Here is a 23,769-nt window from a genome sequence, read left to right as displayed (position 1 = left end):
AAGACGTGCACCAGCAAAAAGAGGGCATTCTCATTGAATGACAGGCTGTGCCAGGCAAGATTTGTGAAATAACAATGAACTGCACTACAAGCCATACGCAAAACACTTTACTTTTTGCAACACAATATCACTGACAAGCCCTTCACAAGAAGCCCTCTCTCTCTGTGCTTATGAAAGTTTCATTGGACCCTTGTCTGGGACAGACTCCTGTATGGTAGAAATGACTAGGGCCATGGAAATGCTCAAAACGCAGATGCGAGAGAAAACCGCATTTTGTAAAGTGACATTCAAGGAAAATTAACCATGTGTAAAATTGTGCTTTCAACAAACAAGAAAATGACCACCCCCTGCCAACTTGGCTCCTCGGATTCACGACAGGCAGCGGGTCTCTCCAACCTGCCTCCTGTCAATCCAACGCCCTAACTTATGGCCATACGAACGCAACCGCCCACTCACCCAGGAGCTCCCCCTTTATCCTGACCAATCACGGTACGCCTACCTTTCACCAATTGGAATGTTTCTTTTACTTAACCGGGTACCAGCCAGACCTCCCGTGTCGGACCACGGAACTTCGGAGGCTATCCAGCCCGCCTAGAGGTAAGATCCCTTGCCCTGACCATCTTTTTCTCCCCTTGCGACAGCACCATCGAGCACACAAACGCTGTGTGCGCACCGCCACAAGCGACCGCTACACCCAGCAGGACCGACCACCAGCCGTGCCCCCCCTACTACCCTTGCACCCTAGATACTCGGATCTCTGCACACCCGGACTGCTATCAGCTTGTCCCACCCTGAGCACACTTGACCCTACAACCCGGGTCTCATCATTAGCAGGACCACCTAGCCCCGAACGCTGTATGCGCCCCACCTGAACCTGACCTTGCCGTTGCACCCATGCTTCTACAGCACCTTCTGGCCACATGGGCCCGACAATCCGCCCTCCACCACTGCAACCGGCATACCGCCGCCACCCGGGATCCCCCCCAACCAGCCCTGTGACGCCTTCAATCAGCTCAATGCCGGGCATCACTGGCTGAGCAGTATGCCATCACGACCCTGCGCTGCATTCGCCTGCCAACATGCCCATTATCCTTCACCACCACGATCCGGGTTGGTCACCCCTACCCAGCACTACGCATCCCGGCATGCTACAGCTCTGACCAGGCACTGACCCTTGCCCACCTCCCCGTAACAGGACAACATGATCACAACACAAGTGGCCTCCCCCAGCCCTCACTCTATACACAGAGCATCCGGTCACACAGCTGACTCCCAACACGACCACACATCAGCCCCCCCCAAAATGGCTCTTTGCACCCTTCCACCGACGCGGCGACTACACACGGCCACTCCACCCTTCTCCCCCCACACCACTGAATCTGACATTCGCCCAACTTGGACACAGTTCCACAGGCCCACCTTCAGCCTCACCCTATGCCAAGCCCCCCCTTTCTGGTATCAATGATATACCTATCCAGGCCTCTCCAACTTGCAATAAACCTCCTACCTGTTCAACCCTCAGATTGGCTATTCAGCCCGCCGCCGGTCCCAACTGGGAGACCAGCACCAGCTATCACATCCTATACAGGATCAACCATATCTACTCCGGTAAGCAACAGCAGCCATCCACAAGCAACAGCACCCTGCTCTTTTCTCCTTGGTACCCTGACATCATGGCAACTGCCGGATGGAAATGTTTGTTACAATAACAATTACCTGTAATTGTCTAAATTATATGCTTGAATGATGACCAACTAACAATTGCTCTGTCACTATCACCACAACTCACACATTTCCACCGAAATATGTCATGTGATCAATATTAACAATGACCACTGTCTAAACACGAATGACCTTGTAATGATGCGCCGATATGCTGTCACTATTGTCACCTCACCACACCACAAATCACAGCCTTGACAAAGACTACGGTCGAAACGCGTTGGCTTTTTTTCTCTCACCTGGACATAGCATGTTTACTAGGCCAATTTATGTATGAATAAAACAACATTAAAACCTTTACTAAGGACAACAAGTCAGGACCTTCATTCCTCCATCATTATGCTCCGGAACAAACAAATCTCATAGCTATAACACAGGGGTAATAACCACCCAACAGCGCCAGCAAGTAACAAGGTTTGTCTAAAAACACTGCAAAACTTTCTTCAGGGACTTTGGAGTTTCTTGTCCCTTGACAAATCATGTGCCAGGTCGCCGGTCATGTCACAGCAACCAACTAACCATACCTGCAAGCGCAGGGGTCCGCCAACCCTAAACTCCAACCAACTGAACTTAATGCAAACATGCTCTATGATAACATGTACACATATATAAAATTGTAGCATTTTAGGTGAAATATTTCCCACCAAAAAGTGTGAAAGATTAGTAGAACGACTAAAGAAAATAGGATAAACTTGGGAATTGCAATGACAGGTTCAGTGTAAAATATGGAATGTGCCTATGCGATTTAAAAAAGTGCCACATCTGTACAAATGTGCAATTCTTGCCAAAATCAAGTGATTTTGGCAAAAATAACTGTGGGAGGGCCAAGGGCATTTTAAGCATACACCATAAAACTGATGTCATGTCCCTGAAGTCCAACCGGCTGACAGGAAGGCGGTGACTGCCACCCTTGACCAATCCAGTTGTTAGAGGCATGCCAAGCCAAAGGTCTGCCCCCACAGTAAATCCTGTGATGTCATCCGCCTTCTATAAGGTAGAGTCTCAGAGAAACCAAGGACTGGCTGGCTGACTGACTGACTATCCTGACGGACTCTCCTGACTTCCTGCTTCAACATCTCTAGAGATCCAGACATTACTAATCACCCCTTCTAGGAGAGCCCGCCGCTGTGCCGTGACCAGATCCTTGTCCCGCTGTCCAGAAACCCGGTTGGCGGTCCCAAATTTCAAATTCAAGTGCTGATTGTAAGTATCAGCCCATCCCATAGCAAAATGTAGCATACCCCATTTTGATACCTTGCCTTTGTTCCACCCTATAGGTAATCCCGTCAATACCCTGATAAGAATCCTCTGTGCATCCTGTTTTTGATCTCCATGTTTTGGCGCCATTCTTTCCTATACTTTGAGTCCATTGATTAAATCCTTAGTCATGTTTTGAATAACTTAATTAATTCCCATATAGAGCTGAACGTGGCGTGAACAGGTTAACTTTGCAAATTAACCTTCGAGCGGACCGTGTCTTTCTTGAACAATCTAGTCACTAAAATATAGTTTAAGTGAAACTGGTAATTTCCTTTCCAAACTGATTTTCCTTGTCCACTGCTTTCACTTTTAAAACCGAATTTCCTTTCCTGTTAAAAGTCTCATCCAGTCATTCATTTAAAGTCACCCTTTTACTTTTGTATTATCCCTGTGATGTGCATTTGTCCCTCAGCATAAAAACCGCATTGCGATTTTGTCCGTTTCACCCGTTTTTAAAGCTGTTTTGACATTTAAACTCGTGAAAATTAGCAAATGTAATTTCCCCATGTGTGATTTTGCTGCACTGTGACTGTGCGTTCCTTCCAAAGTTGATTTCTGAATCGTATGCCTGTTGCTAATACATTGCCTTATAGTTTATAAGTGTTCTGACATCTTTGAGACAGCATACTAATTTCTACCTTATTGATTCAACCGCACATGTAAAACAAATATTTACTAATTCCAAGTGCTATTTTGTGCAATTGCAAAGGTTTCAAAATCCCATTTCGTGGGGGAAGGCCGGATTTCAATTCTGTTTGCTGCCTAGTATACCTGACTTCTTGCTCCTCCTGGGTTTGAGGGAGCGTTGCCAGGGGAAATCTTAACCGGGGTGCTATCTACCCGAAAAGTAATTGATCCCATTCATTTGTGCTTTGTGTATGTTATATTAGAAGGTAAAACTAAGTGTATTCCATCATTTTACAGTGTAATTATCACTGGTGATTGCTGCCCAATATTAAATTTGTGTGATTTTGATTGTATTACCACCCACTGGCATGGTTCATGGTCCATTGTGGCCCGGGGTATTTGTAAAAGGGGGTGTGAGAAGGGTTGGATGCCATCTCAATCTGAATTCTTAGAAAATTAAGTAAAAGTGTTTTCATTGTGCGCTGCAGCCTAGGCCAGTATCAAGAGTCCTGGTCTGGTGTGTGACGCCCCATTAGAATCCTTAACAATCCACATCAACTGTCACAAATGTACCCCAATGTGAGCTCAGCCTTCTGGAGATGCAGGCAAGTGGGGACCAACGTTTGGCACATTTGGTGGGAATGTGGAAAGATTCAGAAATACTGGAAGGGGGTGCTATCTTGGATCAAGGAATTGGAGGGGATACCACTATCCCCAACACCTGAATTGTGTGATGAATCTGGGAAATTCACCCCCTCTCCCCAAAGGGGAGCCACCCTTAGGGGATGAGAACTCCCGAAGTAGAAGGAGGACTCCCGTGAAATCTGTACTCTCCACCTATAAGGGTGCTACAAAAGTTAGAAATGTGTTAAGACCCTTTTTTTGGCTGATATCATGGCTGACCCCTCCTCAGACTCATCATATAATCAGAAACATGTTACCCCTCGTAGCAGACATGACTATAAAACCCCAAAGTCCTCAGCTGGAGGAGGAGACTCCCCGTCACAGAGCTGAATGGCAGGGGAGAAGACAAGCACAGTGGCCGCTGCCGCTGGAGAGCAAAATAGAGACTACCTGGAGGCAGAACCAAGCAGAGGACGCGGTGGGCCTGGAGCCTGCAAAACTCCACTGAATCCAAGGACGCCTGGGAGGAAAAGGTTTTCAACCCCTGTATGAAAATTCCTGGGAGAGAGAGGACTAAAGAGGGCTGCCACAGCCAGAAGCAAATGAACGGCAGTGGGAGTCTAACACCGTTGACAAAGGTATCACCAACCTTCCCCAGTGGAAGAGATTTTCTTGGTGAGAACTGTTGCAGCGACGAGGTCAGGAACCGTGCACTGGGAGGAACATTTATTTTAAAGATGGTCTTAAGCAGAGGGGGTCAGCTAAGAGGTGTTGACAAAACTAGAGGACGATAGCCCGTTTCTTTGTTTTGTTTGTTTTCATCTAGGGCCAGGTTGAACGACAAGTTAGGACAGAAAAGTGTTGTTGGTTATTCTGACAAGCACCCTAGTTTTAGTTTCTTAGGAAGGGAATCTGCTTTTAGCTGTATGGGCAGGAAGGCGTTTTCTTTTTATTTAAATAAAGACGAGTTGAATCATGTCCTCTGGTCCGGGTCTTACTTCTTGTTCACAACAGTTGCTTCTGCTTGGTCTACGAGAGGGGGGACTGAACCACATTGGGTCGCATGTCGTGTAACGGTTTAATAATGGCAAGAGTTGTGTGGTGTAGTATTGGAAAATGCTGATAACTCCTAAGCAAAGGGAATGTCTTGGCAAGTTGTGGGACATCTAGACTATGGAGGGATAGGCTTACCCACCTCATAGATGAATCAAAGCAGAACATAGAGGTGCTGTGGCTGCCATATTTAGAGAAATACAACACCATGGATATCTAACCTTGTAACCAGTAGCAGAGGCAGCTTATGGTGCAGGGGCGCTAATAGGGTGCCAGCAGGAAGCTGGAGGGCGCCCTGGGATCAGGGTAGAAGAAGGGGAGGAGGCGCACCCCGCGTCTGCAACTGCTTGTAAAATGAACTTGCTTCATACCACACATGTGTATAAGAGGCTTTAAGAGGCAGTTGGGGGAGGGAGGAGTTTGAAATGTGACAGTAGCGGCGAAATGTTTTATAATGCGTAAACTATACACTATTGCAGTGTATGCAAGAGTCCTGCCATTTTGTGTCTGTTTATAAATAACAAGACATTTCCTTTTTGAAAAAAACCTAAACTTCATTTAAAGAACTACCACTTTAAAGGCAAATTAAACAAATATTTGTTAAATCAATTAACCCATATTCTAGACATGAACACCATAAAGTCAAGACTTTGAAGTGACAATTATATTTTATCACCTGTACCAATGTCTTCAAACTATTATGGGAAAGAATATGTTTAAATCTGAGATTTCAGATCTCAAACACCACCACACATTTGTGCATCAAATTTCACCAAGCGGGATACCTTAAAGCAATCACATGATCAGAGTATCTAAGGATAGCAGCAAAGTGTGAAAAGTCAAGTGTTATTTTGAATTACATATTTTTTTGGTTGCAGGTCGATCAGGCATCTATTGTTAACTCTACGGTGTACTACTTCATGGAAATCTGAATAATTGTATAATGAATTACATGTTATCTTTCATTTCATATTCACTGATGTCGAGTCCAACAAGCTCCTCAATACATTTACAAAACTTCAGCGTCCACAGCAAAGAGCAATCAGCGCATCCCAAGTCTGCTACCTGTGAAATGATGGAAAGAAAAGCTTATTACAGGAATATTCTAACACAGTTGGAGTTTGCAAAGAAGTCCATGAACGCCCAACACAACTCTAATGGCATCTCTTTGCAAAGGACTAGACGTTGTGATGGATATAAATAGGCATATTTTAATGGTCATTACATTAATTCAATATTCAAAGTTCATTCGCTGTAAACTGCTAATATTGTATATTTGGAGCATTTTAGCTTCCTAGAAATGTAGTCATCGCCCTTCTGTTGGTTATTTGAGGATAGCTATGCTCTTTCTTTACCTTATATTCTGAAACGGTTTTGTATCTCATGCAATTATAATTTTACTTATTTTCCCAAATCTTTGGAATGTATCTATATGCAACTCAGATCTTTTTAGCCAATATCCAAAACATATTGGCAGGCCTTACATTTGAATTGAAGGTGCTCAACCAGCGCCATATAGGGGGCCAGAACTACAACCTGCGGGCGTAAGCAAGGAGGGATAGGCCACCCTAAAAGGGAGGCGGGGAAAACATGGGACAACAAAAATATAGTCCTAGCACGGGAAGAGACCACGTGGGTGATTGTGGGAGTGGGGATGCATTACATATATTAACAGCACAAAGGGCGCACGTATAATTTGCACACAACAGAAATAACCTATCCTAAATAAGAACACATTCAAAGGGGTAAACCCCATGCCTGGGAAATCCTGCTTCTTGCACATGATCAACATTCCGCGCACCAGGGGGGCAAGGGACAGAGCTCATACTGCGCATCACAGGCAGACTGAGCCAGCGGCAACCTCACTGGGTGATGTCAGCACGTTTTCAAGATTGAAAAATGGGGTATATAAGACATACGCTTCAATACAAGAAATAGTCCGTCCTGAAGAAGGCCAAGGAAATGTGTTCTAAAATGTCACTAGGGATAGTGCCTAATTGTGATTGTAATGGCCGAAACATGTTGACCATCCTTAAGACTCGGAACTAACAAAGTCTTTTATTTGACCAGAAGCCAATATATGCCTCTGAAAACTAAAGTTTGCAGTAGTATATGATACAAAATGAACAAGAATGATTATTTTATACATGAATTGTCTAGGTTATGTGCCTTTTTGTGTAGAATATATGACATGAATTTCGTGTCATTTATGACAAAACACAATACAACAGCATATTTAGAAACCCCAATCTAATGAGCTTTATCGAATTGGTGATTGATTTGTTTATAATGAATTGTTGCACAAATTTGTTTTGGTTTATGAACATATGTAATGAACTCAATGAACATTTTTGCACTCTAGTTTAGAGGTTTTTTTTAGACTGGATTTTGAGATCCTATGTGTTGTTTTAAAATATGTAGATTAATAATAAAGTTCTATTTTTGACAAATAAATTGTTTGCATGTCCATTGTCTCGTGGCTGAAATAAATTCAGAGTAAAATATAAGAAATATTTTCTCTGAATTAAGTGTTATATAGTAGTGGCATCAGTGTGCCGATCAGGTTGGAGAGACGAGTAACCAGTCTCTCTATGCGTTTATGTATCCTGACAGTTATGATTTAGGGATAGTAATGGCTCATGAAATGAAAAGCGACGATGACCCAGCCGATTATACAAAACTGGTAAAAGATTTATGGACACAAGAGACTCGGAGGTCATGGGATAAATGTATACCCTTGTTCTATCACATACTGATAAAGGGACTGCCGTCAGAGGTACAAGTATCATTAGATAAGATTGTAGGCATTGAAGCTAAGGGGTGGCCAGAAATACAGGCAACAATAGTACATTACTGCAAAAGAAAACAAGAGAGTGAAAGGCAGGCAGCAGAAAATGCAGTCGAAGCAGAAAATAAGCTAGTACAAAAGAAACTGGCAAAGTATACAATGAAGGGGGCACTGCTGGTGCAAGACACTGCTGCAGTTGCATCTGTGCCACAGGGAGGATTTTCCTGCGGGGTACATGCCACAGCAAGTGAACTACATACAGTCTAAATATACGCCACAATGGGGAACGCCACCACTGAGGGACTACATGCATGGGGAGTTCTTCCAAATGGAGAGAAGGTATCCACAGCGATGAAGAGGAGGATATAGAGGATCAGGGTACAGGGTTTTCGGGCCGTGTTACTTATACCAAAACACAGGGCACCTGGCGTGCACCTGCCTTTTCTTCCAGCAAGCGCAGGCATGGGCAATTGAGGCAGTCCAGCAACAGGGGTTCGGCACGACACAGCGGCATATGGTCCAGCTTCTTCCAGCGCAAACACAACAAGCACAAATGCCTACACAGCATGGTGAGATGCTGACACAGGGGGGAACGACAGATGGCGGAGCAGCGGCCCCAACTATGACACAACCACCAGCCGTAGCAGCAGGAATGGCAGTGGTGCTGGGACAGAACATAGTGCCTCACTACACCAGGGTCAGCGTTAGAGGTGGAAACCCTTTCCCTTTCCCACCAGTTAACACGCAACAATAGGGGAGCCCACAGAAAGCCTGAGTTTTTCCAGTCCTAGCAGTAACTGACAACCCTGATGAGGAACCCAAGGTGGCAGCGAAAATAGGACCAGAAGAATTCTCCTTTCTCATAGACACAGGAGCTACCAAATTTTGCATCAGGGAGGGGGAATTTCCACTATCAAACAAAGAGATGGATAAGCAGGGCTTCTCTGGGGCAGTGGTCACGGTTCCAGTTACAAATGATTTACTGCCAACGATAGGGACTCAACATCTTGTAGCGCCCCTACTTTACTCCAAAGACACCTCTATCAATATACTGGGGAGGGATTTGCTCAGCAAGTTAAAACGCAACAATCTCATTCATGGAGATTACACACGTAGCCACACTTCTCCTGGCAGCACAAACGCAAAGCACTCTGCAAGCACAGCCCTTGTACCCAAGCATGTTCCTGTACAAGGTTGAGATTCTGCTAGGATGGGTCCCAGCAATACAGGGGAAAGTGTTCCGACTGGATTCAGAATTCCTGTTCAGACCCCAGTGCCAGAAAGATGACATAAAAGGAACCACACTTGTGCTGCAACTAATAGAGGTGATAGTCCGCAAAGACATGGTGGTCCTGTGTGGGACAGACAATGACAGCATGGATTGGCGTACAGTGCAATGCATCGACCCCACACTAACAATTACAGGAGTAACGGATGAACAATTGTTCTCCGACGAGGAGGAGGGAGGGATGGTGTTTTAGATACTGATACCTTGTCCAGTCCAAGTAAAGGAGAAACTGATACCAATACTAATGCAGTTAGAAAAGAGAGGGAACAGACACACAGAAGAAGATCTCAAGAAAGTGCCAGAGATATTATGGACCAAGGGGCCCCACGATGTAGGAGTACTGAAGGGAGTGGGGGAGGTAAAGATAAAATTAAGGGAGGGGGCACTGCTGCCCCAGAGGAAGCAATACCCATTGTCCAGAGAAGCAGATGAGGGAATTTACTCAACCCTACACGCACTATGTTAGCAGGGTATCATCCAGCCCTCCACATCACCCTGCAACACAGCAATATACCCTATAAAGAAAACAAAGTGTGGGTCATAGTGTTTCATCCAGGATTTACACCCCATGAACGATGTGGTTGAAGCAGAGTTTCCCTTGGTTCTGAATCCCACTACAGTATTGTGTAACATACCAGCAAAGGCAAAGTACTTCACAGTCATCGACTTGAAGAATGCCTTATTTTTCATCCCACTGCATCCAGATTCAAGATACTTGACTGCATTTATGTATCGTGGGCCCAGATTCAAGCACACTCGGCTGCCCCAGGGGTACTGTGAGTCACCCAGCATCTTTAACAGAGTGATCCAGATGGATCTGAGCAATTGACGTACACCAAGCACAGTGATCCAGTATGTTGATGATTTGTTGATATGCAGTGAGACAGAGGAAGAGTGCAGAGCAGATTCAGTGCATCTTTTGGCCTTGCTAGCAAACAAGGGATACAAAGTGGACAAACGAAGCTGCAGTATTGTCAGGAAGAGGTTGTGTACCTGGGCAGATAATATCCATTGAGGGGTGCAGAATAACACTAGAAAGAGGGCAGGCAATACACTCCACCACTCGCCCACGCACAATGAAAGAGATGCAAATGTTCCTGGGGCTATGCAACTATTGCAGGGGATGGGTGTTGCAGTACTCCACATACACAAACTCACTGTTGCAGGGCCTTACAGAACGATCTCAGACCATCTCCTTTCAAGCTTGACAATCTCCGACTTCCAGATTGACTTGTGGAGTCCCCCAAGGATCAGCCCTGTCCCTCCTTCTATTTAACTTGTATGTACATCCATTGGCAGACTTGATTGCGGAGTCTGGAGTCCTATTTTACACCTATGCCGATGACACTCAATTAGTGTTTCGCCTGGACTTCCCATTAACTGGGCCTTCCAGCAAACGTCAAAACATAGGCAAGAAGATGTCTGCCAATGGGCTAAAGTTAAACCGAGATAAAACAGAAGCGCTAGTGTTCGGTCCTCAAACTACTAGTAGTCTCTGGAATTCCCAATATTGGCCCAACTCTCTCTGGCCCTGCCCAGCGTGATGTGCGTCGGTGAAAACTCTTGGGGTAAGGCTTTTACCGATTGGCTCATGTGAAGCACAGATTTCGGCGGTATGTGACGCAGGTTTTCGGAAACTTAACATTTTGAGGAAAGTTAGGCGCGCTCTACAAATAAATAAATTTAAATCTAAGATTCTGCCTTTGTCACCTTTGGACGGTCAAACTATGATGGTCACGTCAACCATAATGGGGTCACTGTATTACTGAAAAAAGATCTATCTGGTGCAACCTAAGTACCAGATACAACAGTTGCAGGTACCTCAGAACTAAGCAGCTAGATTTTCAGTAATGGCTCCTACACTATGGAATTTGTCCCCGTTATCACTGAGAGTCATTGAGGAGTATCTTCCCTTACGTAGGGCACTTAAACCCATCTGTTTGAATTAGATAACGTGCGAATTTGCAGAGGGATTTTTCTTAACTCTGTACTGTCAATGTTAGCCTCTCGGCGCCTGCGTGCCTTAGTTTGCGCTTTATACATTTTAATAAATAAATAAATAATACTGCAGTGGTACCTTGGATCCCGTAATGCAGGGACACTTCCCCTGCAAACAAGCGCTTGCTGCTGCAGTGTTTGCCATAGAAAAGGTGGCAACAATTAAAAGATGGGATGGCCCGTACTAATGTACGTGAAGCACGCCCTATTCCCCATCCTCGAGAAATCTAAGAGCACACTAACTGCACAAAGAGCATCAGGCTACAAGAGAATAGTAACTTACCCAGACATTGAAGTAGTGAGATATCGAACAGTTAACCCAGCTGCCTACATAGCTGAGCCCATAAAGGACGGGGATTACATACATGATTGTGCAGTGAACATTGGACAGAATGGAGGGTAACATACAGGTAAAGGAAGAGGCAATAGCGAGGGCAGATATGGTTTACATTGAAGGGTCGAGCGAGAGCATGTTTATGAGCCACATTATAGATACACACATGGACAGCTGCACATTAATACATGAGCTGAGCATAACAACAAGGGCACAAATAGTTTTCGGTGTCCAGATGAATACAAATGGTAGTAAGTGCCTACCCTGATCTATTGAACTAAGTAACTAATGAATACCCTTATGTTCATGTTTCTCTCTTACATGTTACATGTGTACATACGTCTTGTGGGCGCCCCACTCATGGTTGTTAACTATGCATCTGTCAATATACATGTCATATGCTCCTGACTATGTCAATGCTGTCAACCGTTTGAATATGATTTTTAATTTATTTCATTTTATTTGTTCAGGTACATTTCTACAAAATGATCTTTTTGAATGGGAGTCATTACACATATTGCTCCATGTGTGCCAATTGAAAACCCTGATAATTCCAATTGTATGGACTAATCTATGCAAAAATGGAGAACAGAGTCAAAAGCTACCCTTTTCATTAACGCACGGGAGGTCACCCTATGTTGGCAGTGAAGCTAGATTAGTATATACTAGCTCATAAAGTTCACCAGGACTAGAGAAATCTTCTAAACAAAGTTTAATTTCTTACATAGACACACATTTAAGAATACATATGTGTCTTAAATGGCACGAAAGGTATGCGTAACACAAAACAGTATGCATATTCATGGGTTAGTAGGCAAAATAAAAAGGGACCGTCATTTCATGCACTGCTGCATCAACTAGCAATATGCAGTTATTGTCGACACATAGAATTTGTTGTGTTTCTGGTTCGGTGACAATTGGAACTGTAGCAGGGGCTGTATAGAGTAAGCAGCATTGTTAAAGCACCGAACTGTTGTCAGAACATTTAATCTGATGTAGACGATATTGGACAGAGAGTTAGAGAAGGATAGTTTTAAAAAAAGGTGAACAAGAAGTGAAAAATCACAGGGAAGGCACTGCGGAAGGGGGTGAACTACCCAAATTATTAGAAAGGCGTCATGGCATGGAGTTGATTGTGGGTGGCCGACTGTCTTTACTGCAGATGGCTTTATTTCAGTCTGTCACTTCAGACTATGGCATCTGAATAATAAGGATATGTGTAAATGCCGGCTTGCAATCAATTACTGAAACATATGGAATAGTATGAGAACAGTAAAAAACGGTACCTGGGACCTTATGAATGTCCATGCTCATTTTAAGGCGAAAAAACACAGCCACAATGAAATTTGTTGGGTCGTCCTACAAACAGTCAGGAACAAGTTACTTACCTGTAACTGTTGTTCTCCAGCATGGGTCTGGCATGGATTCACATGCTCATGAATAATCCCCGTCAGGCTGGGAATCCTCAGTAAATAAAAAATCAGTTTCAGTTTCGTTTCTGAACTGTCTTTCTACTAGTTACCAATACTGCCCCCAGCTAATGACTGCCCTCTACCTAAGCCCCCCCCTCTGGCAGCCATCTTCAGATTTGGTAGCACGTAAAGTGGCAGTAGGACCAAGTGAAGAGCCGCAGAGGGGTAGGAGGGAGGGTTCGCATGTGAATCCATGCCAGACCCATGCTGGAGAACAACAGTTACAGGTAAGTAACTTGTTCCTTCTCCAGCATGGGGACTGGCATGGATTCACATGCTCATGAATATAAGAATACATAGCAGTCCACACATGCACAACCACGGGAGGTGGCAAGGCTCAACATTAAGCAGTACATCCACTCAACATTAAGCATCTCTTACCTCCTCACCAGGCTCATCTTAAGCGAACAGGTTGCGCAGCACTGCCTGGCCGACTCTGGACTCCTCCCTGGAATCCCGGTCGACGCAGTAGAATCTCGTGAAGGTGTGCGTCGACCTCCACATAGCAGCCCTGCAGATGTTGAGCAGGGGCACACCAGACAGGAACGCCATGGTAGCAGCGATTGCTCTGGTTGAATGGGCTCTCGGACGGCCGGGTAACGGTCAGTTTGCCAACCAGTGACAGTGCATGATGCAGCCAGAGAGTCATCTGGAAATGGAAGCATTCGAGAGGGCCTTCCCTTGGTTCACAGGTCCAAAGTTCACAAACAGCTGTGATGTCATCCGAAAACTCTTCGTGCGGTCCACGTAGAACTTCAGCGCTCTAGCCACATCCAGTGAGTGCAAAGTCCTCTCAGCCGGCGACGAAGGTGACGGGAAGAAAACCGGTAACACGAAGGGCTCGTTGAGATGGAAGTCGGACGGCACCTTGGGCATGAAGGAGGGGTGCGTCCTCAGCACCACCCTCGTATTGTGAAAAGTCAAGTATGGAGGTTTACAGGAGAAGGCCTGGATCTCTCCCACCCGTCATGCGGAGGTATTTGCCACAAGAAACGCTGTCTTCCACGACAGGAATTTCAACGGTAATGAATGCAGAGGCTCGAATGGCGGCCCCATGAGCCTGGACAACACCACGTTGAGCTCCCATGCCGGGGCCGGGACCTTCACCGGCAGAAATGACCGGAACAGTCCCCTCATAAACTCCTTCACCAGGCGGTGGGACCAGAGAGATGATCGCCCCGGGGTCCTGGAGTAGCGGGAAATCGCTGCTAGATGGATCTTGATAGAGGCGTGGGCCAGCCCTGCCTTGGCCAGCGACAGTTGGTACGGCTGCACCTAAGGTGCCGTAATCCGCAGAGGGTTAATCTTCTGTGCACGGCACCAGACAGAGAGCCTCTTCCATTTGTGTCCAGTCGAGGGCGCTCTGGCCTTTGCAAGTACCTCCTTGCAGTCCGAAGGGATATCGTACCCTCCAAACTCTAGCGCTGCAGGAGCCAGGCCTGCAAGTTCAGCGACGCTGGATCGTGGTGGAGGATATGATATGATATGATCGTTTATTTATATAGCGCTTATACACAATGTGTTTCAAAGCTCTTCAAGGCAAGGGAGGGAACAAGGGAAAATACAAAGACATTCTTACAGGCCATGAACAGTAAGGATGTGAAGTTAACTATCGTACTCGGCCTGACGACATTTCAGATAGTGCAAGAGCTTAGACATAGATAAGGAAGGGGGAGAGTGGGAAGGAAATGGAAACAGACCGGCGACTATCATACTAAGCCTGACGACATACTAGGATGGAGCCTCCTTCTCTAATGAGGAGATCTGCGTCCGTCGCATGTTTGACTGGCGGGGCCGCTGACATGTCCAGAAGGTCTGGGAACCAGATCTGCCTCGGCCACGCCGGTGCGACCAGGATCATCCTGCACCGTGACCGTTTGAGTTGGTTGATGAGTCGCAGCATCAACGGCAACGGAGGGAACGCATACAGGAACAGGCCGTCCCAGGGGAACGAGAAGGCATCGCCCATGCTCCCCGGCTGGGGAAACCTGCTGGTGAACCTCTGGCACTTGGTGTTCGCCGCCGTCGCAAACAGGTCTATCTGGGGATTACCCCATCGTCGAAGAGGAGGTCCACTTGATCCTGCCGCAGTTCCCACTCGTGGCACGAGCGCAGCTCCCTGCTGACTGCGTCGGCAATGGTGTTTTTTATTCCTGCCAGGTGGAAGGGTACCAGAAACATCCCTTGGGCGACAGCCCAATGCGACAAGTCCTGGGCCTCCTTGGACAGGGCTGGGGATCTGGTGCCTCCCTGCTTTCGGATGTAAAACATCGTCGTGGTGTTGTCGGTGAAGATCCTCACCACCTTGCCCTTGAGGGAAGGAAGGAACGACCTGAGGGCCCAGAACACGGCTCGGAGCTCCAGGACATTGATGTGTAGTGACTTCCACTCCGGGAGCCAAAGGCCTCTTGCGTGGAGATCTCCAGAGTGAGCCCCCCATCCCTCCAGGGAGGCGTCCGTCGTCACCGTCTCCTGATGGGCCGGGGTCTGGAAGTCCATACCCGCCGTAAGATGCGCACGAGTGCCCCACCACCGGATCGCTTGTCGAAAGGTCTCGTTGAGTGAGATCCTGTCTTTGAAGTTGCCCGTCGCTTGCATCCAACGGGTGTCGAGGAACTCCTGCAGTGGTCGCATCCGTAGTCTGCAAAGGCACACGAGGTAAATGCAGGAGGACATCATCATGCAGAGCAGGGACTTGACGGATCTCACCTTGGCCACGTCCATGGTCGACAGCCGTTGCACCTTGCCTAGGATGGCCTTCGTCCCTTCCTCCGACGTGTCAAGCTTGGCTCCCAGGAACAGGATGACTTGCGACGGTACCAGGTGGGATTTTGTGAAGTTGATCGAAAATCCCAGATTCTTGAGCAGTTGGACGGTCTTCCTTGTGTGTTCGACGGTGAGTTCCCTCGATTCTGCCCGGATGAGCCAGTCGTCCAGGTAAGGGTAGACGAGTAGTTGCGGGACGTGGTTTTCCTTTCTGGTCACAGGTGGAATACGGGGACACTTCCTTAGAAATTCCAGTGTGTTCCCACAGGCCAGGGCATCCAGCACCCAACGGTCGGTGGAGATGGATTCCCACACGCTGAAGAAGTTCGCCAGCCGGCCTCCCAACGGGGTGCTCAGGTGGGGGCCCGATGCTACGGCCAGTTCAATCCTCCTTGCTTGCCGCATCCCCTGTAGGCCTCCTGCGATGAGGAGCGGGCCGCTTGGCGGTACATCGAGTAGCTGCCGTGGAATCCCTTGGAGGCACCTTGCTTGCCTCCGGAGCCCCGAAAGGGCGGCCTTTGTTGCTGAAGAATGCCTAAGGCACGAGGCGTCTCCGTGTCGGCTTTGATGGCCTGCAGCGACTCGTCCACTGCCTTGCCGAACAGGTTGTTCCCGTCGAAGCGCATTTCCAGGACCCTGGTCTGCACGTCTTGACGGAAATCGGTTGCTTTGAGCCAACCGCGCCGGCAAAGGCAAACGCTGTTGCCCATCTGGCGGAAGCAGGTGTCTGCAATGTCCGTGGCCACCGTTATGGCTTAGTCCGACGCCACCTTTCCCTCCTGTAGGATCTCTACGGCCTCCGCCCTCTTGTCGTCCGGGAGGAAATCCATTAGGGCAGCGATCTTAAGCCATAGCTCCCCACCGTAGCGGGCCACAATCGCGAGGGCGTTGGCCGCTTTATTGGTAGTCGCCGAAGACAAGATGACCCGTCGTCCCATGGCGTCCAGCTTCTTCCCTTCGCCGTCCGGCAGAGATGTCGAAGTTGACGCCGTCGCCCCCGCCGCTTTCTTCTTGGCTGCCGCAGAGACAACCGAGTCTGGAGTAGGCTGCGCCCTAAGGCACATGGGGGCGGAATCCGGAACCCGGTACTTCTTCTTATACCGGTCTCTCTTGGCAGGGGCTGTGGATGGGTTCTTCGGGAGTAACAGCCCTTCGTCCCAGATGTCGTCGAGTAACAGGACTGAAAGGACCGTCTTCCTTTTGGCCTCCCGTCGTTGACAGAGGAAACCTTCCTTCTTCTCTTCCACGGGGCAGAGCTGGAAGAGCTTGGATGCCCTGGCAATCATGGCATGGAAGGAGCCAATTTTGTCGGGGGGGGAGGCCCGAGCAGGTGGTGATGGAAGGTCCATCCTGTCATCACCACCGTCGTCATCCGTCCCCGTCGTGGCTGTCTCTGTTCCCGTATCATCCCTCGGCTCAGGACACAGGGAAGAGGGGGTGGATGAATTCTCCTCGGCTTGTTTGGAGGGCTTTCCGACGGTCCAGGCTCCGCTGGGTCGTCGGTTGGTGGTAAGGGCAATCTTGTCCTTATCTCTGTACACAAGGCCTGGATCGCCATCAAGATCGCCCCTGAGTTGTCTTGTGGCCCAGGGACCGGCTGAGACGGGCGCAACGGTTGGGGAGTGGAATCCTCCGCCTCCACGTGTTCCTTGTTGCCACTGCCGTCGCTTTCCTCGTCCGCCTCTTGGGGATCCTTCCCGTGGGACCAGACCTCCTCGAACTTCTTGGTCGGGATTTTCACGACTCCAGCCAGTTTCTCCTCAGAGGCTGTATCCGTGTCCGTGATGGCCACCGGCTCCCCCCCCTCTTTTGCCACTGGGGTTCTCACGGGGGTCTTATCGATGGGCTGAAAAGAGGATTCCCTCTGCGGTGACAGGGAAACTCTAGGCCCCGAGGTTGCCTCCAATGGGGTAGCCTCCACAGGCTTTGCCAGGGCCGCCACGACTCCCTCGATTGAGGCCTTAGCTGGGTGAATCAAGGCCTTCACGACCTTGGATGCGCTTGAAGCCTTCACCTTTGGGGGAGGGTCACCGCCTCGCTCCCCCTCAGCTGCCATCAGGATCGACCGGGACTTCTCCCGAAGCTTACCCGGGTTCTATGCTTTCCTCTTCCCAGAGCCAGAGCGTTGGCTCGTGGTTGATGGCGTCGATGAAATTGCACCCTGCTTGGCAGCTGAGGAGCCCGACCATTCAGCGCTTCCGGTGCCCGTGGACTCGCGGTGCTTAGCCTTTTGTTGGGCCCCCGTAACCAGAGCGCCCTCAAAGGACTTAGAAGACCGCTCAGACTTCTTTTTCTCACCTGCTGCTGGGCTCTTCCCCTCCAGCCAGTTGGTGAGGTTGGTACGACGATCCCTCATCGTCCACTCGGACATATTCTTGCAAAACGCACAGGCCTCCTCCACATGGATTTTTTGTTCATGAAGGCAGTAGAGACATCAAGAATGTTCATCCTCCTTGAAGACATTCTGCAGTCCACATCCAGGGCAGCTCCTGAAGAGCTTGGAACCGGGCATCGTGTTTCCTTTTTCCTGGGCCATGTCCATGTGGGGTAGGCCTCAAAGATCTTCCGGAAGCCTCCAAGAAGTGAAACTCGATGAAAAATTACCCCTTGTGGGGCGTATAAAAATCCGAAACGGGTCCCCGTTGATCTGAAGTAGAAACGGTGGAGTTTGAGGCTCGACTGACCAAAAAATGTGATTAAATCTCTTTGAAAATTCGCAAAACACAGTAAAAGCTCGAGAGCTACAGCACGAGGACTCCCAACACTTGAACGTGCGGTAAAAATCTGAAGATGGCTACCAGAGGAGAGGCTTAGGTAGAGGGCAGTCATTGGCTGGGGGCAGTATTGGTTACTAGTAGAAAGACAGTTCAGAAACGAAACTGATTTTTTCTTTACCGAGGATCACCAGCCTGACTACGGGGAATATTCATGAGCATGTGAATCCATGCCAGACCCCATGCTGGAGAAAAAAGCCATTTTGCGGAGGGAATCGAGACCTCGCTCTACGCAAATTGGAACAAAAATGAATCTATCGTCTGGATTCTGTAAAACAAGGCCATGACGCCTTCATACTAATTTAGGTAGGATTTTTCACTCCTTGTTCACCTTTTTTTTAAACTATCCTTCTCTAACTCTTTCTAGATGCACGTCATACACTGTTCAATATCATCTACTCTATACAGCCCCTGCTACAGTTCCAATTCTCACCGAACCAGAAACACCACAAATTCTATGCGTCAACAATAACTGCGTATTGCTAGTTGATGCAGCAGTGCATGAAATGACAGTCACTTTTTATTTTGCCTACTAACCCACGGATATGCATACTGTTTTGTGTTACGCATACCTTTTGTGCCATTTGAGGCACATATGTATTCTTAAATGTGTGTCTATGTAAGAAATTAAACTTTGTTTTAAGATTTCTCTACTCATGGTGAACTTTATGAGCTAGTATCTACTAATCTAGCTTCACTGCCAACATAGGGTGACCTCTCGTGCGTTAATGACAAGGGTAGCTTTAGACTCTGTTCTCCATTTTTGCTACTGATACCTAACCCTCTAAAGTCAGGCCCCCTTACAAAAAAGAGGGTTTCTGCCCCTTTCTCTCTCATGGACTAATAATTTGGATCAGGTGAGAGCAATAGGCCCTGACGCAGGACCTAGTGTCCAAAATGCATAGGACAAATCTCACATTTTCTATTATGATTATGTTTTACTGAATAAAACCTTTATGATCTACAACTAGAACAAAGATTTACTTAAAGCACAACAACGGATGTTATCAGCCTTAAAATATTTTTGATGATTAAGACAACAACCCCTTGTGGGTAATAGGGTGGCCGGCCCACACCGCAGGCTAACGATTCTTGGTCTCTTGTCTCTTTACATTGAACGGTCGTCAAGTATAGACCCAGAAACGGGAAGACATACTGGAGCGGCGGTAGTGTGCACTATAAATGGGTAAAATGTAATAGCATCCCAACTACGATTACCCTCACACTATTCGGCACGAGCTGCAGAATAGGTGACAATGATCAGTGCATTACACATGATGGAAGGACATGCCGCCAACATCTTTTCCGATTCTGCCTATGTTACCTCAACAATACATTTGGGATTAGCACGTTGGGAAAGGAGAGGGTTTAGAGCGACTCCGATCCTTAAGAGTCTTTTGGGAGAAGCCCTTACATATGTTGCACTTGTCAGCCGAGTGATGAGGGTGCACACAGTAAATGCAGTCCATATGTCCGTCCCCCTCGTACACCTTCTTTAGTCCGCACGTAGCGCACGGGCAAAACAGTGCTTTTCCCGACATTAGGAGAAAAACCGCAACAGCACAACCTAACCAAGTAGAAAATACACGTGGTGTTCCCACTTTGGAGACGGTTGAAATCTGAACGGAGCCGCGGGGGCGGGGCATTTATACCACTACGTCCTAGTGGGGCGTGCGTGCGCGGCCCAAAACGACGTAGATAGGACACAAAAGTGTCGAACGTTTTCCTAGGGGTAAAGACTTTATAAGCTTACCGAGGGTTCCCAGTCTGTCGACGGGGAATATTCTAAGCATGTGAATCCATGAAAGATCCAATGCTGGAGAAGTGACGGGTATCCTGTGCAACATGCAGCACTGCTTAAACAGTTAATTGAGGCCCTCAAAGTACCAGCAGAGTTGACAATTATAAAATGTGCCACCCACACAGTTAAACAATATTTTTGGCGAACGGAATGGCAGACAGAGCAGTGAAAGAAATAGCCTATTTACCTGAAGGAAGTGTTTGAAGGCACTCATGGCGACAGAAAGGGAGGTGGGTGGAGAGGAGGAAAAAGAGGAGAACTTCAATTCAATACCCATCGTTCAAATTATCGAGTTGCAGGGGCAGGTACCAAAAGAGAAAAAGATGTGTGGATATAGCGTGGATGTGCACTGTCTCCAACCGATCTGGAGGCAGAATAGCACTGGGAAGCCGGTAATGCAAAGGAAATTGCTGAGTGTAGCACTAGAGCAGCTGCACTTCCCCGCCCTATTCATCCAAAGAAAGTATAGCAGCAGCAGCAGCAATGGATGAGAGTTGGTATGTGGCGAATCTACATGAGAGCAAGGCATTAATTAGTTTTAAAAAATTGATTAGCAGAGTTTGCTAATAAACATTTTCTTGATTAGCAAACAAACATATTTGATTAGCAATGTTGTACTAATATTTTTAATGTCAGCCAAGGTTATTTGTACCCAAGACACAACATGAGCAACAATACTGCAGTTTTCTGTACCACTGAAGTAAGAAATTAGTGAGAGGAATCAAGCCTTGGAAATTCTTTAAAATTCCACTAGACCTGCAGGTCGAGTAACTTAGTTTACCTACTCCACCTAAGAAATGCACTCGACACATGGCAACAGATGAGAGTAAATTTAAATGCGCATACCACCACAAATCCACTTTCTGTTTGGCACACTGCTGCCACCCAGAGGCCCGCCGTACACAGAGAAACTTGTATTTGACATTTACCGCAAACAAAGTAGATGTTAAATTAAAGTTTTAAACATCCCCTGCAAATGGTACTCGGCATTCATAAAATCTACTTGACTGTGCGAGTGGGTGAAAAGACTGCGAGCCCTGGATGAGTGTCTGTAAAATGTAAAAGGTTAGCTGCATGAATGGACACAAATAGATATGATGAAATTGCTCTGATAAACAGTTTGACTACCACTCTCCTGCAGTTGCCAATATATAATGCAATCATAAACATGTAGGAAAGCAAGCTCTTGCAGCAACTACAGTGTATGGTAGTGCAGTAGGTTTGTAGACGTACAGACTGGATGGAACTATTGATCACTACTTTGCGTAAACATTTAGTTAACTTTGTATATTCAATATGTAAGAGGAAAGAAAGTCTGAGACTAAGGGACTCATTCCGAGTATGCAGGTAATCATGGCGCTATTTGCGCCATGACTACCTCCCATACTGGTACGAGTCCGCCCTGGTTCAATGGGGACTTTCCGGTCCATTCCAACCTTGGAGGGGCCGGTAAATCCTCATTGAAAAAAACATTCCCCATTCCCATTTCAGCCCCCATAGGGCTCAATGTGAATGAGGAAGTAGCTAATAACGGTACCGCAATTTGCGGTACCGTTCTTAGCTCTCTGGTCCCTTAGCGGCTCCCGCTAAGGGCGCCTGGAAAAACCAGGCGCCCATTGCGGGACCCGCTAAGGGACCTCATAGTAGTGCGCAAAGGGATTACCGGCATTTTCTTAACGGTGCCCGGTATCCCTTTGCACCCTACTCGGAATGAGGCCCTAAGAGTGGAGGGCGTAGCAGGCAGAGAACGGGGCAAACTAGGGGGAAGATTATAGTTTGTGGACATCTCACTTTCAAAGTAGCTGGTATAAAGCAACAGGGTGAAAAGATAGTATGTCAAGGAAGGAACAAGTTACTTACCTGTAACTGTTGTTCTCCAGCATGGGTCTGGCATGGATTCACATGCTCATGAATATTCCCCGTCGTCAGGCTGGGAATCCTCGGTAAAGAAAAAACCAGTATCAGTTTCGTTTCTGATCTGTCTTTCGTAGTAATAACCAATCACTGGTCTCTGCGTCATACTGACCACAGCCAATGACTGCCCTCTACCTAAGCACCGCCTCTGGCAGCCATCTTCAGATTTGGAAGCACGTGAAGTGGCAGTATGACCAAGTGAAGAGCCGCAGAGGGGTAGGCGGGAGGGTTCGCATGTGAATCCATGCCAGACCCATGCTGGAGAACAACAGTTACAGGTAAGTAACTTGTTCCTTCTCCAGCATGGGGTCTGGCATGGATTCACATGCTCATGAATAAAGAATACATAGCAGTACACACATGCACAACCACGGGAGGTGGCAAAGGCTCAACATTAAGCATCACATCAACTCAACATTAAGCATCTTACCTCCTCACCAGGCTCACCTCAGGCGAACAGGTTGCGCAGCACTGCTTGGCCGACCCTGGACTCCTCCCTGGAATCCCGGTCGACGCAGTAGAATTTCGTGAAGGTGTGCGTCGACCTCCACGTAGCAGCCCTGCATATGTCCAGCAGGGGCACACCAGATAGGAACGCCGTGGTAGCTGCGATCGCTCTGGTGGAATGGGCTCTCGGACGGCCAGGCAGCGGTCGGTTTGCCAACCGGTGACAGTACATGATACAGCCGGAGAGCCATCTGGAGATGGAAGCCTTCGAGAGAGCCTTCCCCTGATTGACAGGTCCAAAGTTCACAAAGAGTTGTGACGTCTTCCGAAAACCTTTCGTGCGGTCCACGTAGAACTTCAGCGCTCTAGCTACATCCAGCGAGTGCAAAGTCCTCTCAGCCGGCGACGAAGGCGACGGGAAGAACACAGGTAACACCAAGGGTTCGTTGAGATGAAAGTCCGACGGTACCTTGGGCATGAAGGAGGGGTGCGTCCTGAGCACTACCCTCGTGTCGTGGAAAGTCAAGTACGGGGCCTTGCAGGAAAGGGCCTGGATCTCTCCCACTCGTCGTGCGGAGGTGATGGCCACGAGAAAAGCTGTTTTCCACGATAGAAACTTCAACGGGGCCGAGTGCAGAGGCTCGAACGGAGGTCCCATGAGTTTGGTCAGCACCACCTTGAGCTCCCACGCCGGGGCCGGAGCCTTCACCGGCGGGAACGATCTGAACAGTCCCTTCATGAACTCTTTCACCAGACGATGAGACCACAAGGACGTCCGGCCCGTGGTTCTGGTGTATCGGGAGATCGCAGCAAGATGAATCTTGATGGACGCGTGTGCCAGACCAGCTTTGGCCAGCGTCAGCAGGTACGGCAGCACTTGGGGAGCCGTAATCCGTAGAGG

General features: G+C 47.8%; 1 protein-coding gene across 4 annotated transcripts in view; it reads right to left on the bottom strand.

Annotated features, from left to right (window-relative positions):
- Positions 1-23,769, bottom strand: part of HENMT1 (HEN methyltransferase 1) — a 763,672-nt gene that overhangs the window by 423,073 nt on the left and 316,830 nt on the right. For all 4 annotated transcript variants that reach the window (XM_069641865.1, XM_069641866.1, XM_069641867.1 and 1 more), the window contains exon 3: positions 6,239-6,351. In XM_069641865.1, the coding sequence (XP_069497966.1) occupies positions 6,239-6,351 (113 nt within the window). The remainder of the gene's footprint in view (positions 1-6,238; positions 6,352-23,769) is intronic.

This window comes from Ambystoma mexicanum, chromosome 1q (genome assembly GCF_040938575.1).
Source record: "Ambystoma mexicanum isolate Mex_15411 chromosome 1q, UKY_AmexF1_1, whole genome shotgun sequence".
Lineage (NCBI taxonomy): Eukaryota > Metazoa > Chordata > Amphibia > Caudata > Ambystomatidae > Ambystoma > Ambystoma mexicanum.
Note: the sequence above shows the minus strand (reverse complement) of the source record. Positions and strands in the feature narration are given on the sequence as shown.